Here is a 26,722-nt window from a genome sequence, read left to right on the forward strand (position 1 = left end):
ATCCAGCGTCAAGTCATTAGCTGGACGTTTCCAATTAATGACTGATTTTAACAAGTGCAATAGTCATTATAAAGGAGCAATTGGGACGAGCAGTGATTACCAGGTGAAATAACTGTCCTTCTCACACAATCACCACTCTAATTACATCTATAATCTTTACTGGCACAAGCAACAGTATACCCTTCTGCAAACCACTAAGGAAAAAAGAAATAACATCATGGTACTTAGAGGGCAGATGCTCTCTCTGTGACCACAAAAGCCATGTCAGAAACCAAACCACAAACCACCTCAGCAGTCAGTGAGTACACTCCTCTCCTGACTGCAGCATGTAAAGAAAAGGCCGAGGGAACACGCCATTCGCTGGACTTCATAGATTCCAATGTGGAGTTGGTTCACCTCTGTCTTTGACTATGCCTTTCTGAAATTCCTGTTCACAGAATTTGCCTCGTTTTTTCGTAAAAATCCTTTGTGAACTTGTCTGACTTAAGAAGCAGCGGATGTCTACTGTGACTTTGGAGTCCAAGTTGAGGGATATCAAATCACTTCTGTCAAAAACAGCTCTCTCGAACTGACAGTAAGAAAACGTTTTGGGGGTTTTTGCCCCCTCTTGTCTTATTATTTCCTTTTCTACTTGCCGTTTTTTCCAAAGAGACTGACTGGAAATTGCAGGCTCTCGAGTCAACTGAACTAATTGGCCTGCTGAAATCAAATGGGTAGGGGTTTTTTTTTTTTTTTTTGGGGAGTGTGTGTTTTCATGCTCACCACCTCTTGGTGGTGACCGACTCAGGATCAGACTAAACTACAGAGGGGAGAAGGGAGTAAGGGGAGGGGGGAGAGAGGGAGAGAGAGAGAGGAGTGCCGGCTGAGCATAATTTGGAAACTATGTGGCATATTTTCCATTTTCTGCACGCACTGGAGCCTGTCCTGTCTCCCAACTGGCAGACACACAGCAGGAGGGCTTTAAACATCTCTCACAAAATATCCGTCTGTTCCCACAGTAACCATTGGACTGTTACCGTGGCTCCGACGGCTCGGCAAGATTGAAGCCGCTCCTGTATCGCCCTCACTCTTCGGATCAGCGGTCTCCGGGCAACGATAAAAATTAGAGCAACAATTAGAACTGTGCCGGATAAAATCAGTCACCTTGTTGGCAGCTGGAGAAATCCACGCTGAAAAAAATGAAAATTGCTTACCAACTTGAAAAAAGAAAAGAAAAGAAACTTCAGTCGGCAACACACAAATGAATTAAGTTTGTTCAACTTAAAGTCAAAAGGTTAACAAGTTAAGACAGTTGATAACTGATTCATTTGTGTGTAGCCAACTGAAGTTACTTTCTTTTTTCAGTGTACCAACATCTTGTAGTTGTCGGCAAAGTAATAGCTGAAACACACAAACACGAACGCACATCAAAAAACATCTGTATTTATGCCTTATTGAATAGTTTATGGCAAAAAATTCCCCAAAAAATGTGAACATAATGTGTGTCACATAAAGTGTTGTACTCCCCTGTTCCACTCAAGAATGACGTCAACACTTATGGGACTTATGGGGAAAAAAAGTATGCTGTCCGTAGGATACATATTTTTTCAATATGAAAATCTGGATTTAGTTGTGAGCCTGTGATTAATGGTTTTGAATGAGGGCTGGTTTTTAGTCTGAGTCTATCATCACGTATCCATCTCCCCTATAGCTTGGCAGACCAACTTTAGGGGGATTGTGTGTGTGTGTGTGTGGGGGGGGGGGGGGGGGGGGGGGGGCAGGGGTGATGTCATATTTCTGTCTTTTTGTCTGTTCTCACTGAGCAACAGAGAGGTCAAAGGTCAGCTGGCTCAGCATCAGTCACATCAGTCAGCCTCTGTTACTAATTATTATTGAGGGCCTCAGCCACACGGACTAATCCCCCTTTAAACAAGCACAACTCTGACTGGACAAAGACAACACTATTCCGTGTGCCTTCTGCCGCTCTGTGTGCATTTTGGGCGTGTGTGTGTGTGGGATTAAGAGCAACAGATATATATGCACAAAACCTTATTATATGCAGCATCTGAACTAATTCTGGTTCTTCACACTCGGTGAAATGCAAAAAGCATTTCATGTTGTGATGCACGTCAGGTATTATAAACCCCGAAAAGGCTTCCTGTCACTGGTGAGATTACCATTAATCTTTCATCTCCTGCCACAAAGCTTCTATACACATAAAGAGGGGAGCCAGGAATAGGAAAAAGCCTTCAGTCTGGAAATGAAAACCTGCCATCATTTCTTAAAAAGCCCTGTAAACGAAAAAAATGTCGCAGCCCATTCACACCAGGAATCTAGTAGACACCACAAGTTGAAATATAACAGTTTGGCTCACAGGTTTTAGCTGCTTACTAGTAGCCACAACGCGGCGAAACTTTAAAAACGGCGACAGCAGATGGGATGACTTGAGGAGCAAACAGATGCAGCACAGATGGAAACCGAGGACATTGAGTTCTTTTTTCAGAAAATGCGGAATATCTGGCACCTTAAATTAAATTTGATTTGCAGTTTTCGTTGCGAGCGCGCGAGTGGGTGGCAAGAGGTCGGGGAATCAGATGTTGGGGGCTCCAAAAGCTAAATCCACACAACTCTGGTGGATGTGGCCGCTGCCACGATCCATATTCTGTCTGCCATGAAGCGGTGAGTGGGGACTGGGACGACCATCGTGTCTGTACTGTAGTTATAACTTTAAATCAAAGTCAAGTTGGCCTGTGAGAGACTGTTATGCTGAGTTGTTTGGAGCAGCCTTGAGAATAGAATAACGTGAAATTAAAAAAAATGCATCTGTTATCAAACTTATAAATCTGTTCCCTCATCCCACTTTGGCCCCATCGTGTTCACGCCAAGTCCGGCACTAGCATCATATCTATAATAACACCAGTAACAACACGTAGATCAAGAGCACGTTGCCTACCTCGAAGACTTCCTCATCAAGTATCCTCGTTCCAAACACTATAATTCCTTTGGTATCGATGATGGGGTTGGGGCTCCGGAGCAGCTTCTGGGCGGTCTTCTTTTTACAGTCCAGAATGAGGGTGATGGTCTGCTTGTGCACGCTGATGGCCACTCGATGCCACCTGACGAAAGGGAGGGGGCGTTAATTCACACACTTTCTGGGTTACATGCTGCCCCCGTGCACACCGCCAACAGCCGAAAAAGTTTTCTACAGTAAAAAAAAAAATCATATTCAACCTATTTTGTTGTTGTTGTTGTTGACATAAATAGGATGCTGCACCGCGACAAAATACAAATTTGAGGATACTGCAACCTACATGAAATGCTCAAACGGTGCACCTGGTTCAGGTGCAGCCCTTCTGTGGTCAAGTGCCAACACCCTAAACCTTCCAGAGACACAACAGTTGTGTCTACAGTCTGACTCGTCTACCTGCAGCCAGATTAGAGGGGGAGATGCACTAGACTAGACGAGCGCGCACGATTCGCGAACCTACTTTCCATCAGCTAGGTTGACTCCTCTGAAGAGGGGGTAGTCCTCGGGGCTGGGTTTGCCTGTGTGGTCCTCGTACAGGAACACGGGGGAGCGTCCCACTTCCACTCCGAGCTGCTGGATGCCCTGTTCGTTGTACACAGACAGCAGGAAGGACTGGCTGCCCTTCTTGGGCTTCACCGTGGCCAAGATGGAAAAGTCCTCTGGGAACACATCACCTGGCAGGGGGGAATTGGTGGGTCGGACAGAGAGAGAGAGAGAGAAGTTTTGGAGACATATCAGTAGTAGTAACCACTCATCATCATAAGAGGAGTGATGTTGTAATTGTTATTTTAGGAGACAGAGAGTGCTCTGCGGGGTCAAGAGGGACTATAAAAGTTATTCTTGTTACTTATAATAGACAGAACTGTTAAAAAACAGAGATGATTTAGATTGGAAGAACTGTGACGGCTTTGAGCAGCGAAAAGGAAACAATTTGCGGAGAGCCGAGACTGCAACAGGATAGGATTAATCTGAAATGGATAAAAAAAAAATTAAAGTTCGAAGCAGAAGTGCAAAGCGGGATCTCTTCCAGCACAGCGCAGGATGAGAAGCATAATGAGAAAAGCATGTGATCCGGGGAGAATTCGTCAAACTATCCTTAAAACCCTTCCCCTCCATTTCCCTCTTCTCCCTACAGCTGATCGATCTACCAGACGATGAGACGGCTCCAGCAGGAATTTGGAAAAGAGGAAATATGAGGAATCCTTTTTCTTTTTTTTTAAAGAAGAAAGAATGAAAGACACATATGTGGAAATGGAAATACCACTGATAATGTGGTAGTGAAACACACAAAAGGTACAGGCACAGGCATTTGAAAAAAAAGACGTGTTTTCCTCCATTTGCATGCTTCCACTCTGCAGCCTCAACTATTTCCTCCATTTTGCTGAAGTGTGTGGCACATCTGTCAGACAGACTGCCTTAGCGGGGCGTTCTCAGGACCCCAGAAAGAAGGCGGACCTTCCAACCATCCGAGGAGACTAATGCAGAGGTCAGAATACACTTGGGGCACAGTTTTTTAATCTTTTAGATTGTTTGAATAAGAGGCAATCGTGACTGCATTAAAGCCAGTATTGTTATGAGAAACCAGCTACCTTGATTATGTTTGACATGGACAAAGTAATGACCAGGACTGCAGCAGCAGTTTGCTGCTTGCTGTTCCATTATATGCAGAGCAGGTTTCCAGACGACCGGAAAAAGAGAGGCAGGGTTTGTGGCTGCAGTGGTTTTCTTGCACCTCGTGCAGCCATTAAACCCCTTTTGCTCTGCTGCAGGGGTGGAAAATGCGAAATTGAGGAGACTAGGTGGCCAATCGCAAAATATGTATAGGAAGAAAACAACTCAAAGGGAATGTGGTGTGGAAACCTGAGGTTGGGAAGAGATAGTGGAAAAGGGAAGGGGGAAAGAATTTCCCCACCATTGTCCGTTTAGTTATTCGTTCTTCTTCTCATCGTCTTTCCCTCAGTCAGCATCTGGCTGTCTGTTGGCCTTCCTGTCCTATCTTCCTGTCGGCCCTCCATTAATGCCAGGCACCGAATCACATCATGCGGCGAGCACATGCCTTGGCACAGTGCTCCCTCAGGAATTTTCGCTTGGCATCATATGAAAAACATCGCTTTAATTGACAGATGCCTCGACAGGACAGAGAACGGCTGAAGCACAGGGGAGAAGGAACACGAGGAAGAGGGAGGACAACCCCCTCCAGGAGACCTCTGGCATGGAGGAGTGTGGTTGTGGGAGACAGATACGGGATCAAAAATCGGTCGGCCGAATTTTATGAGATGTGTTTGTCGTTAAATTGCAAAAAATGAAAGGTGCGAAATATCGAGCGAGCGCTCGTCAGTACATCCAGGTGCACGTGTGCCACTTCTGCCGCAGAGACAATGACTCAGCGCTGGCTCGGGACTGGCTGTTAGTGGAGGTCTGTGGAGGTCAAGGGTCGGCTGAGGGGCAAAAGGGGTTTCCATGGCACAGAAGAAGAAGAAGGGAGAGTGTGTGTGTGTGTGTGTGGGGGGGGGGGGGGGGTGTAATGTTGCTAGAGGTCGGAAATGTGTACCAAAATTAACCTGTCTCTGAATTTTTTTGTATTTACACAGCACAGGTGTCTCATTTGTGGATCGTGCTCCATGACATCACCATGAGGACTGAGGTGCCCTGCGAGAATCTCCATCACAGCGTTGCCAATATAAAAATGCAAGACAAAGGTTGTCCAAATGATGAAGGATGAAGGGAGAAAGAATAAATGTAAATGTGGAGCCTTTCTCCTCATTCTCAGGACCGTACACAAAGTGGCACGGTGCGGGGGGGGGGGGCATTCAGAAAAGCTCGGGTTTCTCTCTGGAATGTGTCTCCTACACTGCTACTTAGGTCACCAGATGAGAGATAACTCATTCCTAATTTAGTGTGTGTGCCTGTGTGTGCTTGAGCACATAGTTTACACTGGCAGCGCCACAACCAGCATCGGACTGAAAGGGGGACGTCTGGGACTCAAAGATAAGTCTAAACATCTCAACCAGTGAGTCAGGCACAATCCACCATTTCCCCTCAGATTCAATAGTTGCCTCTTTTTATTTTTGATAAAATATTTATCTAGTATGATACACAGCTAATATTTTCTCTTGGACGACAAGTCTGTGATAGAACTATCAGAGGTGATTGTGAGAGGACTTTAGGACTTGAGATTAACAAGTTGAGTATAAGTTAAAGAAGATAAAGACCCTCTCTCCATTTGAAATCTAGACCTCAGCTACTCTCCTTTATCTACCAATTTTTTTTTTTCCAAGAGCACCTCGAAAGTCAGGGAGGGAGGGAGGGAGGTGCAGTATCCTCTCTACCGTCTGTCAGTGTGCATCCAACCAGGTAAACGAGGTAGAAAGTCTTGCGTCCTGTAATTGGTCATTCAGTCAACGCAGTGTCCAAATCCCTCCTTCTGTATAAGGCGAGCAACATTCCAGTGGGATTGCACATTGCTGCAGAGAAGTGTACCTGACTGTTGGTGGGCGAGGGGTGGGGTGGGGGGGGACGTGGACAAAGGACAGAGAGGAAGATGGATGTGTTTTGCATGCAGGGGAGTGTAACCAGCTGTGATTGAAAATAAAGGCCCAATTAACATCACATGACTCAAAGTCAATAGCTTGATGACAGTTTGAGGTTTGAACAAGATTAGTTTTTGGTCCAAAAGCAGGGTCTTCCACCTTTGATATGTTATGACTTCCACTGGTGTCAATAAACTTGGCTTCACCTCGCATTTCCAGACGATTCAAGGGTTATTAACTGCATATCCCATATTCAGGCATATACAGATGAGAGGGCAACACTTTTTTTTTTCTTTCTTTTCTTTATACCACAGTGACGTGAAGATAAACTACTGGTATCATTATCTATTGCAATAAATTTTTGTTTTTTTGTTTTAACTATAAACTATCAGCTAAAATGACCATAATAATTACCAAATGACTGGTTACTGGATGTCAGAAAAACATGTGTCCCTGCTACTAACACACTGTGATGCACATCTACAAAATCTCAAGCATAGACTTTATATGAAAATGGTCGTAGTCTCCGGGCCTTGGAAATTGAAGCCAATGCGGGAGTGCCTGAAGCCTGTATTCTCTCAAATGGCGAGAAGAAGGCGACTCCACTGGTTGCAAAAATCTGTTTCTATTAAAAGTCTTTTCTAAAGTTTCTATGGGCGCAATCCCTAGTTTTAAATCTTCTTCAATACAGCATGATGTTCATTTCGTAAACTATGGCCCAATAAAGCACCATATGCATAGGTGCAGGTCGCAGGTGTAGGTGGACGTGCGTTGGACAATTCTCAGTCTGACCCACCCCCCAGCTCCTCCAAATATGGTTACTTCTGGTTTAAAAAAACAAAACAAGATGGCGCTGGCCAAAATTCCAAACTCGAGGCTTTAAAACGGCAGTTCACAGACCAATGGGTGACGTCACAGTGGGTTGCCATTTGGTCTCAAATGACTAGTAATAAACCAAAATTGCAGGGTGGTTTTTGCTCAAATCAAGCTACGGGGCTATGAAGATCTTAATAAAACTTAAGAACTTAATAAATAATGTTAATATTGCCCAAGGCTTTTATGAAGTCAATAGACTATGTCTCTCTTGAGCCACGTCAGCAAAAACCCGAACCACGATTGCTTTTACAGCTCGTGATCTTAGCTTGAACGGTCGAATTTCGCCGTATGCTGCAGCAGGAGCCCCCTAGTATAACGGCCAGTGCCCCTCGACCCACAGCAGTCCTGATTACAACCCCATTCAGGAGCCGCTGCATCATCCTCTCCTTGCTGTATGTGCTAATGGCTCGTGTCCCTAACGGGAGAGACAGCGGCTAAAGAAAACTCCACTGTACAGCCGGAGATTTGTAGCAATTTGAATTTGCACGAAAGTGCTGAAACGTGGTTCTCCTCATTGATTAGTCTTCATATAGAGAGGCAGTGAGTAGAGGACATCTGTTAAGCCATGGGAAATGTGTGGTGTAAAAGTAAAAAGACGGCTGACGTCCCGTTTCTTCACTTCTCATTCTCATCGCGAAGGTAAGAAAGGACTCCTCTGTTTCCAGTGGCTTTCTTGCAGTTTCAAATGAATCATCCCTTTCACATGTTTGCCTAATGATTGCATGTCTGTACTCGCCCGTTTCCAACACATCATCACAGACTGTCTGTGGTTCTGGGGTCACGGGCCAGTTTGTTCTCCATCGGAGCTACTGTGGTTTTAATTACCAGCACTGGAGTCATAGCAGAATGTACATGCCTTTGTTTTCCTACGTGCGATATATTATTTGTGCCTTGAGGAGACTGCATTGCTGCGTTGATAATTGAGACAAACTGTACCCCCAGGCTTTGGGCCAGAGACAAAATTCAGTAGCAAACTTAGTTAAAGGGGGGAAAATACAGACGGATAAAATGATCTCACTAGTTTCGCTGTCTTGTGGAATATATTAGCTGTACATTCTCTAAACGTTGAGGTGAGCGAAGGGACCACGTCACGGACACATACACTAACTTTTAAGGCCTTCAAGCCGCAGGCGGCAGCTATTCTGTTTGCGCCGTGAGCGTAAAGCGGTGCCTGTCGTGAACTCCACCAAGTTGGCCGGTTTTTATGTGGACGGGTTATTTTGGATGAGCCCGAGGAGCATGTGCGTAATTATAGAATGTGTACCTAAACAGAGACGCTCATGAGCTCTGCTGACATGGAGCTTCAAAGTGAACAGCATTTGTTTGATTGGAGAGCATGACGGGGCACGCAGGCCACAGCGGCTCTGTGGCTCTGCGTTAAGCCCCGGAGAAGGGCCATGACATGGATCAAAGGTCCACTAAGGCCAGCGCAACGTCTGAGAGGACCGCGAATGGGGCCGTCGTCCAATCTAAGCTTTGTGGACGCTTAGCTCACAGGAAGGGGTTATTATTTCTCCCTCTAGACCACATCACTGTTCTTCTTTTCCTCTTTTTTTTCCTTCGTGATGTATCTTTGAGCTGCAGAGGAGCCGACCTATCCATATTTTAAGAAATTGGACGTCTGGGTCACAGAAATGTTGTTTCGAACGTCTGCACCGGACGAAGAAGGAAATAAAATATACAGAGGAGGCAGCTCAGCGTGTCTCACCAGACAGTCTAGATGAGATACAAAGCGAGAGAACACTGCGAGGCAGCGGCGGCTCGAGAGAAAAAAATGACAGAGAGGGGAAAATTACGGCGCTTGAGGGAAAATAAAGAGGAGGAGGAGGGAGGGAGGGAGGGAGGGCGAGGAAAGATTGTGGGAGAGGGATGAGACAGAGGAAAGTACTGCTGCAGCGCACCATGGAGCAGTAACCCAAAGCCACGTCAGCACAATAGAACGCGGCGAAAGTGGAACCCCAGACTTCCCTCCCCTCTACCGCCCCTCTACCGCCCCTATTTCCACTGTCTAGCTCCTCCTACAAGATCAGATATTACAGGGGTGCAATGTGTGTGCTTCTGGAGTGCGTTTTCGGGGAGGGAATTTGCATGCATTACCTTTATTTTTTTCCAACCGTTTGAATGTGTCCAGCTGCTATAGACATCTCTGACTTCTTTACAGGGCTCACGATAAAAGATTTAGACGTACAGTGTATGTTTGAGTGAGGGATAAACAGGGCGGTGAAAGTTGAAACTCCTGCAGGGGTTGGCAAACGCTGCCTTAAAATCCCATAAACTTAAAAGTACAGTTGACATAAATAATCAAGTTATAGGAGTCAATAAATCTTCTACCTGGAGGGGCGGGACACGGGAACAGACGAGGTGGAAAAAAGGAAAATGTTCTTTTCCAGACACGTTTAAATGTTTAACCCCTAGTTTACTGCGATGCGGGCGTACAGGGTCATAAAGGCGACCAGATGGCAAGACGGCGGAGCAGGGACAACTTGCATGATGAGTTAAAGATCTCGGAAAAAAGCCACAACATCTGCGGTCCTTAACTCGGTGGAAAAATGAAATTAAAACTGGATTGAAAATGGCTTTGAGCAGCTCCTTTCGATGTCGAACGAGTCCAATGAAAAAAGAGGTGCTCCGACAGACAAAGGGAGAGGACAGTTTGGATCCTTACCTGGATACAGCTGTTTGGTCGGGGCGCTGAGCTGGGCGTCTTTGGATACTCTGTAAGCCACATCGGGTCCTTGTGTTGACCTCCGATGTGAGCAGAAACCCGTCGTTTTTGTTACACCGTCGGGTAAACTGTGAAAATCTAAAATCTTCAAGAGGTCTGCTGGTTCCGCTACAGAGGGGGGGACACAAAGAAAAAAGGATGTTGGATTATTCTTTTTTTATTTTTAATGGAATGAAATTGCACAAATTGTCAACATGTGTAAGAACTCAAGACACGTTGCAAAATTCAAAGTCGATAAAAATATAGTTTATACAACTCATATATAGATTACAGCTTTTTAAAATAAGTTTTAATTATGGCCAGTTCTTTTGCCATTCCCTCCATTTTCTGTCTTTTGCTGACTCAGAATCACAAGTTACTCGGACTCTGCTGTTGTGGTTCCGAGGAGATTCTTTGTTGTCGCTAAAAGGAGATGTGCCCATTTATAGAATCACCATGATCATGGGTTACAGCTGCAGCAAAAACCCGTCCTTCCCATCCATTCCCCTGCAATGCAAAATCCACCACTGCCTCCCTTTGGCCACAGCCGTGCAATTAGCACACATCCAGGCCGGTCGTCCCGACTGTCACCAGGCCACCACAGGAGGACACTGGTTCAGAACAATGTGACACGGGGTTTGACCCTCGGACCGCACCCTCGGCACGCCAAAACCACCCAGGACAAACAGCTGTTCCTGCAGCCAGATGCACAATGACACACATTAGAATCCCGAAAAAGGACACCGGGTCACGTCTTTAGGGGACAGTGGCACAAGGAAGGGGGCTGGCTGTCAGGATGTTTTAGAGGAGGACAAACACTAAGGTCACTAAGGAGAACACAAAACAGAGCGCACAAAAAAAGAGGGATTTTATGGCACAAGAGTTTGGGAAATAAAACTAAAAGACAAAAGCAAAGCATGCTGCGGTAGTCTCCAAGAGGCATTTTTGTGCCGTTCTGTGAACGCGGAGCGTCAAAGTATAAAAGCTTGCACACACCCTCACGCATGTACAGCGCCCACTAGTGTCAAACTACAGAGACAACACAAAACGTTTAGAAAGAGAAAAAAAAAAAAAATAGCTCCATCCATCTGGGAGAGAAGGGGCTGCTGGGAAAAAAAACGGAAAGGCGACTGTGCAGAGCGATAAAAAAAAAAGCCAGTGTTTGTACATTCTGCGTTGCCCTGCAGCCACCTCCAGCTGGATGTCATTACACATGACTCACTTAGGTCAATTAAAACAAAAAAAAATCGACATTCTTAAACAGAGGTCTCAGTTCGAGAACACTTTGGCTGCACGTGTTCCACAACAGCTGTACAGTTATGGTGGAAAAAATCACTCCAGCCTGCACACAATCAATAAATCATCCGTTTGCAGCATCAGACATCAGACGTGGAATAACTCGTGAACAAGTGTGTGTGGACAGTTGTTTTCTCAATTTCTTTTTAAGATTGACAGATAAATGTGGTGATCGGTGATTTCCTATGTCATCTCCCTCTTCCTGCCACTCTCCGCCTTCGTGCAGGACGTCCCGCAGGAGCCCTGCCGAACACAACATCGCTCTGGGGGACGTATTAATCAGAGTTCACTAATCCAAGCACCACACCCAGCCTGTTTGAGAAGCCACCTAGTGCATCCTTAAAAAGCATGTCAAACAGACAACTCCTTTCACATTGCCTGGATGTGCATACCACAGGATGGGAGAGCCTCTAAGCGAGTGAAGGGTCTCAACAAAGCGACAGCTTTGTCCGTCGTCGGCTCATAATGAAAAGACGGGCAGCGGCTCACCCGCCGGCCACAAAATGTCCATCATTCAACCATGATGACAGAGGTTCACTTAATGAGCCTGTCATTGCGGTCTTATGCTTTGAGGGAGGGATTATTTTTATGGGTTTTTTTCATTTTTTCATTTTGCAGATGGCAGTCTGAGAGCTACAAGTCTGTATGAAATTGATAAGCACATTTTTTTTAAATTAATTTTTGCACCTAATCTTGCCAATATTTGTTTTGTAGAGCCAAGGAGGAGTATTTCCTCTCTGACAGCCCGGATGGGACGTCCCCCTATGCTTTAAGTGGGGGTGTAGCTGTAACCAGAAATGGCCTTCCTGCCATCGGCAGCACAGCTATTAGCATCCTCGCCATTAGGAACCAGATTGCGTGTCAAAAAAAAGAAAATGCTGATATTTCGGCTTGACCTTGGTACATTTGGGTTGGACGTCTGTCCATCTTTGATTTTAGAGCTTGCTGTAAAACTTAAAATGCTTTTATTGCACTTGTAGTAAAATGTTGTCTCACTGTCTCTCCTCTACTTTGCCCTAAGTCTGTCAAAGACTGGAAGTACACCGGTTGATCTGCCATTAATCAAAATCTGTGTTCTGCATTATTTCTCATTTGGCTAAAGGGAGAGTGTAAGATCTAATCATATGAAATGAAGAAAAATTGCGTATGTGTACATAAAAATATCTCTTCATTTAGAGAGTTGGTCGCTGAGCAACGGAGGCTTTTCAGGGGGCCTGAATGTCTACAATAAACATCTGAAAAGTTAAAATAAAAGTTTATCATTGACACTCGGAGGAAACAGTGAGTTGAAGCGCTGGGACTTGTTCCAGGGGAGAGACAGGATCATGTGTTCAAATGATTAAATAACAACACGATGATTCTGAAATGAAGAGGTTTCAGACATTTAGAGATACGGAGACCTGACAAGCACCCAGGGAGCCGAGATGAAGTTTCATCTGCTTCATCAGGGGGCGACAACTGTTTTAGTGCTTTTTTTCATTCATCAAACCGGCAACAAAAAGTAAATTGCTTGGGAGAAACTGTTTTAACTGCCTACAATTAACTTTTCTGAAGTTTATTGTCGGCATTCAGGCGCCTGAGGGGCCTGGGTTGATTCTATCAAGCTGTTTCTAATTTGGTCTGTTTGGAGGAGCCTGGCACACAGACGCGGTATGATTATTAGGAAATCATCTGCGCCCATTTTCAATACGACAGACTATAACACCTTGTAATTCCAATATAACACCTTGCATTTAATTTTTTTTTTTTTTAAAAACGGTCTCTCAACCGCTAATATAACAGCAGTGAGTGACACATAAAGAGGAAGAATTTTCATTTAATACTCTTTTTAACAAGGACCATGTCTGACCAAAGGCAACTGGTTGGCAACTTTTTTTTTTCTACCCTTTTTCAACCACAAACGTTCCCTGTTAAATCCTACACGTCCGCTCTGACGCCGCCGAGGTTCCCTCTCACCTGCCAACATCCAGCGGCGACAGCGTCCCCCATGGGAGATTGATCAGTTGATCACTTACAGTTACGCAGAAACCCCTACAAGGACTGGAATGGTTAACGCAGAGGCTGTGGAACTTGAAAGTGGTCAGACTAGACCCAGGCTGCCGCGCTGACGCGCACGTTGACGAAGCCGTGATTCTCAGACTGCTACGACCATCCAGCCATAGCATCTCCTTTTCCATCTCCTCCTCAATCATCCTGGTGTAGCCTCTTCCTACCACACACACACACACACACACACACACACACACACACACTCCAGCACCTTTTATGGACACAACCTTTCGTATACCCTGCTGTCTGCGGCACTCTGGTGATGACCTGTACAAATGCTCACTGCAAATTATTTCATATCATACCCATCCATGTTATAGTCATATGGATGTGAGACTACTCCACAATCATCCCATCAACATCATTGTCTAAACACACACAAACAGCCAGCGATCTGCACGGTAAACGACATTTTTCTTAGTTTAGAGATGCCAAGAACACACAAACAGGCGATAAACGATTCAAAGAAGTTCCCTTGGGCTTCAGTGGCCCGACACTCTCACGGTTCATCATAACAGTATGGACGTCATGACAACAAGAACAACATCATAGTAAGGGCCATCTCAGCACGGCGAGGAAGGGAGAGGAAAGGGGCAAGTCTCTCACGGCCTCCTGCTGAGGAGCTTTGCTTTTGCTAATCCACAATGACACAAACTAATCCTGTGAACATCAGCAGCTTTTTTTTTTTTTGGGGGGGGGGGGGTGCTATCAGGAAGCCTCTCATTTCATACCTGTAAACAACTCCTTCCTTCCATCAGTCAGTCTGTGCTATAATAAAACTCTTCCGCTTCCTCATTTCCATTTTCCAATTTCCTTTTTTCAATTTGTGTCATCTGTTGTATTATCATTTTGTCATGCAAGTTTTGTTTTTTCATTTAAGGACCAAAAAGTGATTACAGAGCCTCCTCTAGGTTTACCAATGGGCAGAACACAGGATATCGGGAGGAAGGTGAAGGGATTGTGTAATGCAGTATTTTTTCTGTCCAGACGCCAACTACAAAACAACAGGCCGATTGAAAATCCATCTGGGAAATGTCTTTTCCAATAACGCAATTATCTATCTGATGCAAAGAGCAAGAGTGCTAATAACTGAGATATTTTTTTTCCGGGGGTAGAGCCACTCCAGAGAGTTATGAACGCAAACCTTATCAACTCCACTGCCCTCCCTCCTTGACCGTGTTCTCACACACCTTCATTCATGGATTTCCGTCACCGGCGGTTGACCTTCCAGCGGAAGCCGTCCCGACCACATCCCAAGCCACAGGTGTGGGTCCGAGTCCCACCTTGTTAAGCTGAGATGTTTACCCACTTAACGTGGCAGTTCCCTCGAGGGGCCAACACCTCTGGCACATGATGCTAAAAATACCTTCCCCCCTGTGACCACACAGCCCCTCACATCGCGGAGGCAGGTTCTCCGCACATCCACAGAAACTGTTTACATGACACGGCCTTGTGTACATTTGCACACCGCCGCAGCGCCGCTCCTCTCCTGCCGCCAAAACTGCTCTCATGCAACGGAACGTGATACAGAAAAAAGTAATACTGTAAATACAGAGCATCCTTTGACCTCTGGAGCTCTTCAGAAGCTTTTTTTTATTTTTTTATGTGAAAATAAAACATCTTATTTCCTTTCATTTCATTTCATCCATGTATTAACTCCACAAAACACTAGGTCACTATTCTAACTTCAGCATCATATGCACACAATCTGGATTTACAGCACAATTTACAATGTAAATGGACATATACAAAAAGGGGGGTCAGGCCTGTTGCTCAAGCGTTAATATGGGACTCACTCATCCCGTCTGAGTCGACGATGACAACTCTCAACCTGGATCCTTGCAGTGAAACCCCTAATGTTCAACATTTCTAATGAAAGATAAACTCTTAGATGAACAAAGCATCCCCTTCTTCACCCTGTGGGTTTCACTAAAGTCACGTACACAGTGGAAAACTTTGAAGTGTAAGGTTGGAATTACAGCGAGCAAAGGGCTGTATCTTTGAAGTGATGTGCTAAAAGAGGAGCGGTTAACGTTGATTAAAGCCTTTTATGGTTTTGTTTGTCAGACATGGGCCTGATGAGGTTACAGCACAGTAAAGGATAATGAATTCATAAAAGTAGGTAGTAAACATGTGAATTACTTTAAAAAAGAGCGATGAAACACACAATATTACAGCCGACTGTTACGGACACAGGCGGGCGTGATGTGGTTTTACAAGTGTCCTCCCCTCCCCACCTCGCTACACTTTGTTTCTACCTATTTTTTTTCCTCTCTTTCTCAGAACAGAGGCTTGAGTGGAGATTCATAATCCTGCTGTATGCTCAGTGCCAACACTGTGGTGGATCCCATTCCCCCTAAACCTAAACCTGTCCTCGGTTTCCACAAATGCACACATGCATATACACACACGCGCTCCCGTCTGCAGCAGCGCCCGCTGACTCCAGACGGCACCATTTCGTTTGACAGGAGGAGGGGAGGCCGGACCCCTGAATTAGGACTTTTTCATAGGGGGGGTGGGATTAACATTCTTCCCTCTTTCACTGCCCCCATATCCTCCTCCTCTGGCTCTTCCTGAAGTGAGGCCTGACTCTCCAGGCACATGCTTGACCTGGTGCTGAGGACAAGGAGTAATTAGCAGCCATAAAGAGGACCCTGCCTCTCTTGGAAACCGGCACAGCTGAAAACAAGAACGCCCAATGAAACACTTCCCCCTCCTAGAGCGCATCACAGGCGGGGAGGTGTGTTTTCTTTTCTCCCCCCCCCCCACCTGATTCTGGTATAAAAGTTTAACTGAAGGCAACCGTTTGGAAGTTGGAGCCTCGCTGTGAATACAGCAGGTTATGATTAAAGCCCTGACATTAATTAACTTAAAGCTAGACTAAGTGATTTTTAGAAGGAGTGAGAGACCCTACCTCTTGTTCTACTTCCAATTAAAAGTTGAATTCAGAAGCAATAAGAGCACTCTTACTCAATTCGGTACTCTCAGTGCTTTGGCAGCTACTGCCAGTGTGACCGGCACCTCATGCCGGGCAATGCCGGTGTTAAAAAAACTTTATATTGGTATTACTTTGTAAGTGCTGTAACGACGGTTACACTTCATTTAAAGCGTTTGTCATTATCCCATATTTGCCAATCATCCTCCACAGTAGCCATTGTTCAGCAACAGTTACAAACTCTTGCTTCACAGCATAAAACATTGGGAGGGCGACTTGTTTAGCTGAGGGCGGTAAGCCAGCTGGATCAGAACACAAGGCCCAAAAATGTGTCATTAAAACACTTCTTAAATATTTGGCATTGTGCGATGTGAAACCAAAAGCTTGAAGGTGTCAGGTCCAAGATTATTTATACGGCAAACCTAAGAAACGCATTCATCAACGCTGACCCCAAGTTGCTGCGTCTGGGTTTCATGTGACCAGACCTGGGAATCATTCTGCAGGTATTAGCGCTTGCTCGATTGAACACATTATACACACTCCGTGGAGATCCTGTGAGAGAACTCATGCTACTGCTGCAGACATGCAACACTTGAGTAAACTAATGCAAGCGCAAGTCCGACTGAGATGTCGGCTAGCAGGATGGCAAGCAGAATGGCAAGCGATCATCCCACACCTCAGCACCGCAGCTTAATGAAATCCACATGCTGCTTAAAACAACCGGCAGAGAGATTTTTTGGGCAATCGCACGTCCTCTGCACGCTTTGCACTAAGGCAGTCCCAACATGTGCAGCACACTGTATGCACAATTACACAGTTTCTGAAGATAAGCAGTGGAAACATGATAAAATGGCTATAATGTATTTTGCTAACAAAGGCTGGGTGACATGACAGAGAATAAATCTTAAGTGTAAAAAATAAATGATAGAATCAATCAAAATAAATCAAAACAGATTGATGATAGAGATTCGTATGCCATCAGATCTCCTAGAGAATATGATCAATTGAGAGGAGATGGTAAAAAGTGAGATTTCACACCACCTTCTACCTCATCAAAATTAAAAGATAAATTCAGAAGCCATGAAACACACTCTTGCAGAATTCAATTATTGGTAAAACAAAAAAAAACAAAAAAAGATGAGTCAGTAGATTATCTTCAAAATCTCTGGTCTACTTCTGCTTGTATATCACCACATAGGGCCACAATGAGTGCTGTTCAAGGCTACATAGACTAGACTTAGCTTAGCGATCATCATGTTGTCAGCAGCTCTAATTTAAATAAAGATTAACTATGAATTGCTGGCAGATGACAATATATGATCAGATGACGACTCTTTTGGCAACAACTCTGAGCAACACGGGCAAAATGAAAGTCTGCGAATGACCTCACATGCCAGCGGCAGTTAGTTGAGTTTCATTTAATCGGCCAAATTTAATCCAGACTTTTCACGACACTGGCCCAGTGACCTCGGCCGAGAGCCGCACGTGAGGGCAGCAGCGCCGTTGGGGAGGAGGAGGAGGCAGAGGAAGAAATGCGAGGAGGGAGATGGTTTTTGTTTATACACTTAATGCCTTCATTTCCATGATGATGACCGGCTCGTTCTCATGTTCATCAGGATATACTCCGAGATAAGCAGATATGACAGGAAACGCCAAATAATCACATGCAGTCAGACACAGAGAGTCGGACAGGCAGACGCGGTGATGTACTGTCTCCCCCCTCACACACAAGAACACAGGCACTCAGATCTGAAAGACGATCCAGAGAACAGAGAGTCATTCTGACCACAGCGTCCCCTCTGTGAGTTCGGCTCAGTTCGGTTGCTTTAGAAGAACTCTTATTGCTTTAACAGGGAGAATACCAGATGGTTTACTTCACTGTCTCCGCGCTGCAGCTCACAGCGGTGAAGATAAATCGCAGACTGCCGTCCACCACAGACACGGATGGAAAAACTGAGTCAAGATTCCACGGTGCACCTCTGAATGCACAGTTAACACCACACGGTCATCCTTTAGGAACGAGTGATCGCCATCATCTTTTTCTATTCTCTTTGGCACCAGCTTTCATTCATCTTTATTTTATGACCTCCATTTGCAACTTCACTCCCCTCTGCCCGTTTTATCTTTCCCCGCATTGAGGCATCTCGCTCATTCTGTCTCCCCCACAGCAGATAGAGTTTTGATGGCTGACTGCTGAGAACTTTATGATAAAAGTTGGCCCTGCAGCACTCACATTATGAAACCATTTCCTCTCAACCAGACTCACAGATAACCATTATTCCGGCACAAACACACTGACACAAAATAATAAAACTGAGTGTAATAGATATAAAATCCAGCACAAAAATGAATCTTTCCTCTTTGCTAAGGACCATCCAGCACTGACACACGAGAAGAACCTAGCAACCTATATATCACATTTTCCAACTCTTCACTGACATGCTGTGTCTCTCAGCTAATGATCCAATACATCCACATATGCAGTGTTTTTGTTACAAAAGAAGAAGCTTCCCATCATCATTAGTGACCCAATAAACATTTGAAAATAAACATTGTCACCCAGCCCACATAATCATCATGGATACCAATATATAGCAACAAGAATAACTTTGCAAAAAATGATTCACAAGCTTATTTCTGAAGCATAAATATAGAGAGACAAAATAGATCCAAGTCATGCCGCAGTGAGTTGTGAAGTAGGGATGGGAATTGATAAGATGTTGTTGAAACCAACGTCATTATCGATTCTGCTTATGACGCTAATATTATCATACACTGCATAAAATCCATGGTATTCTGGGAATTTAAGCCCAGGCAGCATCGCAATTAGTTTTAGCATGGTGCTGCCGTTACTTAAAATTACATTACAACTAGCACTGTCGTCATCTTCCTGTGTGAGATGAAGCCACGCTCTGGACTGGTTCATCCTTGTGTTGCAAAGTGCAGGTTGTCAGGAAAAAAACGTGCTGACATGTATAAAAGTAATTGATAAGATCAGAAGCAAACATTTCCAACGGTTTAGACAATATTGGAACAGCGTCTCCATTAGTTTCTCGACTCCCATCCGTTGTGGGGAGAGAGTGACGAAACATGAAAACAGAAAAACCAAAGGGAAGGTTATGCTTGCCATCGCATGTAGTACCAAATAGTGACGGCCAAGTCAACCACCAATTCCTCTCCGCCTGACACTTCAACTATTGTCGAACTTGAGCAACAACTGAGTGATTAAGATGAAAAACATATATATATTAACTTTGTTTTTCCAATTGTATTTCATGAGGAATCTAAAAACCTACCAACGACACTTTTGGTTATGTGTAACCAAGAACCACAGTCTTTCCCAAACCTTGCCAAGTGCTGTGTAAACATAACCATAACAAAGTTTTATGATTATTTGATTGCAACAATATACAATATATTGCAAACGTCGTAAGTAAAAATAGAACTTATCAGATGGCAGTGAAGTTTTTACCAGAAACTATTGTATTTTCCCTAGAAGGGAAAAAGTGCTTACGCTCAGTATTTCTGCTGCCCAGGCTGTGGCTAAGCTCCGGCAGGGGAAGGGGGAATGGGGTTGGAAAGGATGAGTCATACATTGCTTTCCATGCTCAATGATTATAATACCCCATTACAGAGAAAAGCACTGTTTCCCAGCTCAAGTGAATACTCGGCTTGTGAGCCAGGACCAGACTCAACTTTTCACTCTGCCACGCACAACATACAAAGCATACTGTTAAGAACATTAACTGCAGGAGTGGGAGTTGCATCGTTGCACCATTTTGTTCCTTTCTGTAAGTCAACGGGTAAAGAGCTCATCATCCCTTCCTGTTGAAATTTTGAGGCTGAAAAGATTCATCTTCGCCTCCAGCAGATCAAAGATTAGGCAAGAAACACCTCTTGGAGGAAACCGTCTGCAACTGGCTTCAAGTCAAGTAAACTGTGTCATGAGCACAGAGCACCATTCAGCAGCACAAAACAATTATTTGACCCTTAATGAGTCTGGAAAGGGATAGACGATATCCTGTCCAGGATATGGCAAATAATGCACAATTCGCAGGGGTACAAAGGATCTCTTTAACTCCAATACGGGGTCAAAACCTTGTGCTGCATATTTTGTTTTATCTCCCATGTTGTTATCGGGCATTAGAGCGGATTTACAGAGTCCTTTCCACAAAAGCCTGCATTTACGGGCTGAAGTGGCACATGCAATTGCAGGGTCACTGCTTCTCTCCACAGTCCAGTCCGGATCAGATTCCTTCCTCAGAGCCATGGCGATATAGCACACACAAGACGCCACTTTTTCTCACCGCCACTGATCTGACTGAGCTGTGCCTGACCTCAGGATTTGCACTTTAAGGTGATTGAGAGACAAACCTCTGCCATGCCACATAAATAACCAGCCACCTGACTGAAAGATGATTACCAATGGGAGTGAGTGATGGCAGAATCGTTTGGCTCTAAAAGCATCAAGGCTGCCATGTGTTTGACAAGGTAATTTTTTTTGACAAATCTTTGCAGAATTACATTTTAAATAATGAAAAGCAGCTCTACAGCATCCTTCAGGGCAACATACTGTAAGGAAAACTCAGGAAAGTTCCGAAAGTTGTGTCAGAATTCAATCATTACTGTGAGCTTTCATAATTGGCCTCCTGAAGAACTTACCATATGGTGACAAAAAAGGCAAATTTGACTACGCCATATAAATTTGCCATATAAAAGAGTTGTCGAGATATAGAGAGACATTGCCAAGAGACAGATAAATTAAAAGAACACAGCTGTGGACCAGGTGTATTCGACCTTTAACCTCGTCATAAAGTCGACTCACTCAAACAGAACGAACCTTTCAATGACCTTGAAGGTGCGTGTGCCAACCTGGCTGAAACGCGAGGCACTAACTCAGCTATAAGGCTGCAGATGTTATTTGATTAGGAATTTTTCTCTAAAACCAGACCAGAATGGTGTATTTTCTTTATAAAAAATGCAACAGTATTTTTTTTTTTTTCTTCTCGGTCCCCTGTTTCACCAAGAATGGGAAGAAAACATCTGGAAGACATTTTTCTGGCTTTTTAGAGGGCTTAGCAGACAGCACAATGGAACTTATCGACTCCAGATGTGAGGGCGATCAGTGAAACAGCAAGGCCTTTTTCTGTTTATCCCATTAAAACGTGCATGAGGATAAAACAAATATCAGCTCCTAAAATTTCACACCATTTTCTTTTTATCATGCCCATATTTCTTTTGCATACCTGCTCGCCTTTTCATACCCTGCCTTCTGTTACCATCAGTGAATTTGGCCAAAATCCATCCTTGTTTTCATTAACACAAGGTATTCAAAGAATGTTTTTTCAGCATTTTTGATGACTAAAGTACTCTGTACAAGTAGGTTCAGGTCCTGTGTGAATATTTGTTATGGACGGACACCATCCAAAAACTTATGGTTAATTAATGATAACAAACCACAGTGAAAAGAGTCAAAACAGACTCCCCGAGACTCGTGAAAAGAGTCCATTGATTGAAGGAAGAAAGGAGAAAATCAACTCAGCAGAAACGTGAAGGAAACCTTTTGGAGAAGAAGCCAGATTTTGGTCCAGAGCAGATATGCTGATCAGAAATTTACTAAATTACTGGGGCCCCACACTGGGAGGCCAGGGCGTTCTATTACATTCAAATGGATGTTATTTAGTGAGACATATTAAAATGTCTAGTCTACTAGCTGGAAGTTTGACAGACAAAACACCTTTAATAACTAAATCAATCAATGTTATTCTGAATCTCTGGCTAAAGGTGCCAATGAGATTAATGTACAAAAAGTAACCACCTCACATTGAAAACGACTTCACTGTGACTTTTAATAAGAGCCATTTCAGTGGGATTCATAAACAGATAATTGATGCAGAGGTTCTACACATAGAAAGCTTGAAACACTGACAGAAAATGTATGGCAACACATGCCTTATCTTTCAATTTGGCCTCTTAAGAGTCAGAGGAGAATTTACACAAGACGTTGTAAGCTAGAATTCGTTCCTCCAGGCATTGAAACTGTAAACCTGACAGCAGGGGCAATCCGAAAGTCCTGACCTTCACCTTTGAACACTGACCCCTCTTCTCATTCTTAACCTCTATGTCTTACGGGCCTTCTGTTATTACCACTTTTCACATGTTCAAAATGAGGTTTCCTCATTAATGCCGAAGCAAGATGGCCTCACTGAAACCCTATGAACTCTGACTTCGCTCACTCTCTCGAATACAGCTAGACTTAGGTTCAGTGTGCTGATCATCTTTGACCTCAGGTTGCTGTGAACTTGCAGCTATCTGGTAGTGAGTTAAAAATTACACCATGAGAACTATGCTGTCATCTTAGAGGCATGTTTCAGTGGCTAAAATACAATAATAAATGCTATTCCATTACAACTTTGCAGGCTAGCAGGCCAAGCACTGGAGAGCAACCAATCATCCTGAGGGTCAGTGGACCGGCACAACCATGGATCTGCACACATCAATATTTTATATTAACAAACGACTGCATGATGTGAGAGGTCTGACTCAAAGTGACGAAGCCACTCAAAAATCCAACCACAGTCTACAACTAGCATTATAGCATTTTTCGCAACTGCTGTCCACAACTTTGCTTTTGTTCAGGCCCACAGACAAAGTTGGCAACTAGCTCATTAGCAGAGTGGAACGTTTAGCAATTAGCTAAACACCTAGCTAGTGACTGAACCCGAGCTAGAGGGAGAGTGAATATTGAAAATGACATTCAATTGGTTGATAGAACACAAATCCAATTAAATTTTTAATGTTGCTAAATTGTCTGCTCTTTTGCCAGAATTTTTGCCACACCAACGTCATAAGGTTATCGTGGTAAATTTAAATGATGTGTTGCGTTTTCAGATGGTTTCACTGCCCCAAGTGGTGAAACATATAACACAATGTTATGGAATAAAACACAGATTCTTACATGAGGATAACTAAATGTCCTTTTTACTTAGTTAACATATGCTATTTAGCAATATCAATCCAAAATATAATTAATTACTAATATTTGATTATATTATTATGAATACATTACTTGTTAGATGTAGCTCAGCAAATCTGGTTATTTTACTTTTTTTTCAGTTATGGAACTAGTTATTGGCCCCCAAAAAGAAAAGATGCAACATCAACTCTATACAGTTGTCAGTTGTGTTATTATTGTTGTCAAAACACACAAAGTATTCAAATAATTATATCAACATTTTGTATTCATTATCAAATTATTCATGAATTTGAAGAAGTAAATATAGCCTTTTGTCTTAATGTTACAGTTTATTGCTCATAAATCTTGCTATTTTACCTGCATTTTTTTGCAAGTATACTGTGTGGTTGACAACTTCCAGCTGACCACTGGTGGTGTCTAGGGGGCCTGGCTGCTGCGAGCCTTCAGATGAATGTATATCCACGTCCTCCTGAGGCTAAGAGGTCATCTGGTTTGTGTCAAGATGAATCTTTTTCTGGTGACATTACCATTTGTCCACAATGATGGGGAAGACGCATGCCAAAAAAAATGCATATCATTTTACCACAATCAAACTTTCATCTTTAACTGAATGTAAAGTAGCAAAAATAATACAAGAATATAATTAGTCTACATGGAATTGTCATGTAGTCGGCATGTTGTGAGCACTTAGTCATCAAGTATTTCCCATTCAACATGTGTCAAGTGTCAAGTTTCAGGAAGTGCACCAGTACCCTTGATAATTACTTACAAGACTCTCTTTCAGTTTTAAGAGCTGATCAAATCCAGCCATGGAGCATCAAAATGATTTCCATGCTCCATAATGTTCCAACTGAATTCCAGTCCATCTAAGTGACCCAGATCTGGATGCAACCGTCCGCCAATGCGGTGACCAAGGTTGTGTTCAGCTAACAACCAGTGTTTACAGGCAACATGAAAATACACAGGCTGCAGTAATTCCTTCATGTACTTAACAGCACAAACCCATGCGAGCCAGCAAAACCATTTCAGCTGCATCTGTTTTTTATCATAATCATTTCTAATTCTCTTGGCTGCGGGCGACCACCGTGACACCATCAGCACAATCTTGGACACTTTCAAACTGTCCCGGACAGGCAGAAGAAGCCACCTGTTCACCCTCAAAGTCCTGTGTCAGGGACTCGCAGTGGACGGCGGACCACCAACCATGCCAGGCGGTCTTAAGGCGCTAATAATACATACAGGCCAGACCCCAGCCCCACTGCCACAGCACTGCACGACCTCTGAGCACCTATGGGACACAAAAGCCTCTCACACGAGACGGTCTAATGGTTATTTATTTTCACGACTTCTTCCATCAATCCTATATAGGTGAGTTTTATTTTTTAATACCAAACTTTTTCATTCATATTGGGTTACAGAGAATCCTGTGGAGAATGTATAGAAGGCAATGCGTGAAATATGTGGTAGTTTGAGCCTTAGCATATAGGCCCCGCACTGCTTTAGAAATGGTGTCCTGATCCTGTTGCTGGACTCCTTAAGGCAGCTCCACCCTGCCACTTCAGACAAGCTGCAGCCCCTCCCTCTTATGAAAATTGTGCTCATCCCATCAGTTAAAAAAAAAAAAAAAAGGACAGGGGGAAAAAAGTTTCCTTAAACTAAATTGAACTGCACCACAGCATGATTTTTCATCACAAAATTGCAATAAGCCTGCAAAAATGCAACACATAATTGGATTTGCTCTTTGAGTGACATGTGAGAAACACATCTTATCATTCAGGAGCATAGTTTACAGCATAGTAGAGTATATATATTTTCCACATCTTTGTGCCTATACATTTTTGTGCCACAGCAAGCTTTTAGGTTGACATAGGCCGTTCAGGCCCAGATATCATCAGCTTTTCTTTTTCCGGGGGGGATGCTTTTTGCATATGGCAAACTTTTTTCTTTCTTTTTTTAACGCGCGAGATCACAGACAGACTGGGAGAGCAGCTCCATCCACGTCTGCCTCTCTCCACGAGAGAAAAGCGTGCAGGCGCAACCCTGTGGTCCCAGACCACGCTGGACACATTAAGGCACCGACAAGGCGCAGGGATGATTCTGCTCCACTCGAACCCAACGAGAAAACGAACAAGCACGTTTGCGCTGCGCGCAGCTTCCGAGCTGTATCCACAAGTGTCCGCGGGCTGCGTCTTACCTGAGCTCGCTTGCGATGTGACAAAAAGCAGAATCACCGCCACGGCGACCTGGGCGTCCCTTAACCTCGGTTTAACTTTCCATCTTATATGGGTATCCATGGCCGCCGGAGACGTCCGCGGCAAGTGGATTCACGTTCTCTTGTTCAACTTTGGAGCGACCGATGAGGCGCGCGACGAACTTCTCGGACAACACTTCCAAAAGAGAAAAGGAAAAGAGAGGAGAAGAAGAAGAAAAAAAAAAAGTCCCAGAGAAGGAGAGAGAGAGAAGGGGGGAGGGGGGGTGTATCGTTATCTCTCAAGCAGCCATAAGGGAACGTGAGTGTGGGGTTCCTCCAGCTAGTTGACGGATGGGCACCGTCTCTCCCGCACTGCTCCTCTCCTCTCTGCTCGTCTGAACTGTCCTGCGCCGCTGCTCCTCCGATCTCAAGTGTGTTGCCCCCTCCCTCCAGTCGTCACATAGAGCCCCTCCAAGTCCAACGGGGCAACACGCGCGCACACACACACACGCGCGCGCGCGCGCGCGCTTGCACACACACGCTAAAGAAAGTTCCCCTCGCCACCCCCCTCCCTCCTCGGGCTGTCACTCGCGCCGCGGACGGGAGGCTCTGGCAAATCAGCGCAGGCCATACATCAGAGGCAGCCCTCTCATTGGCCGGGGGAGGGAGGAAGCGTTGGGCGAAAGTGTCACGCCTCCGACTCAATGCAGTCGGAGTTGTTTCACATGGAGTCCCCCTGCCTTCCTTCAGAGGAGGGGATCGGAGCGGGAGAAGCAAAGAGCTGCAGAGGCAAATCACGAGCAAATGCAATAAGTTTGCATAACATATATATATATATATATAGTGGTATATATAATGTATAGACTATATAATTAATGTGATCCATGCAGCAACCCATGAAATGCTGATCTGATGATCTATACCGACGAGTTTATAAGAATGTGATCTATACCGACGAGTTTATAAGAATGTAATCCACACAGGGTTGGAATGAAAAACTTTTTTTTTACTTATTACTTAATTGTACATCTTCTTTTTTCTTTTTTTTTTATCAACAAACGTTTGTTAATGGAACAGGGCCTTAGACCCAGAAACCTCAGAAATTGCACCACTGATATGAATTATTAGCAAATGCTGATGTTAACAATGCCTTGCATG

At 44.2% G+C, this 26,722-nt stretch overlaps 1 protein-coding gene across 2 annotated transcripts in view; it reads right to left on the reverse strand.

Moving 5' to 3' along the window:
* Positions 1-26,038, reverse strand: part of col5a1 (procollagen, type V, alpha 1) — a 70,108-nt gene extending 44,070 nt beyond the window's left edge. For both annotated transcript variants that reach the window (XM_047329383.1, XM_035607687.2), the window contains exons 1-4: positions 25,568-26,038; positions 10,079-10,246; positions 3,468-3,681; positions 2,933-3,095 (exon numbers count right to left, since the gene is read on the reverse strand). In XM_047329383.1, the coding sequence (XP_047185339.1) occupies positions 2,933-3,095; positions 3,468-3,681; positions 10,079-10,246; positions 25,568-25,667 (645 nt within the window). In that variant the 5' untranslated portion in view covers positions 25,668-26,038. The remainder of the gene's footprint in view (positions 1-2,932; positions 3,096-3,467; positions 3,682-10,078; positions 10,247-25,567) is intronic.
* Positions 26,039-26,722: the final 684 nt, after the last annotated feature.

The sequence above is a fragment of the Scophthalmus maximus genome, chromosome 20, assembly GCF_022379125.1.
Source record: "Scophthalmus maximus strain ysfricsl-2021 chromosome 20, ASM2237912v1, whole genome shotgun sequence".
In the NCBI taxonomy this organism is placed as follows: Eukaryota; Metazoa; Chordata; class Actinopteri; order Pleuronectiformes; family Scophthalmidae; genus Scophthalmus; species Scophthalmus maximus.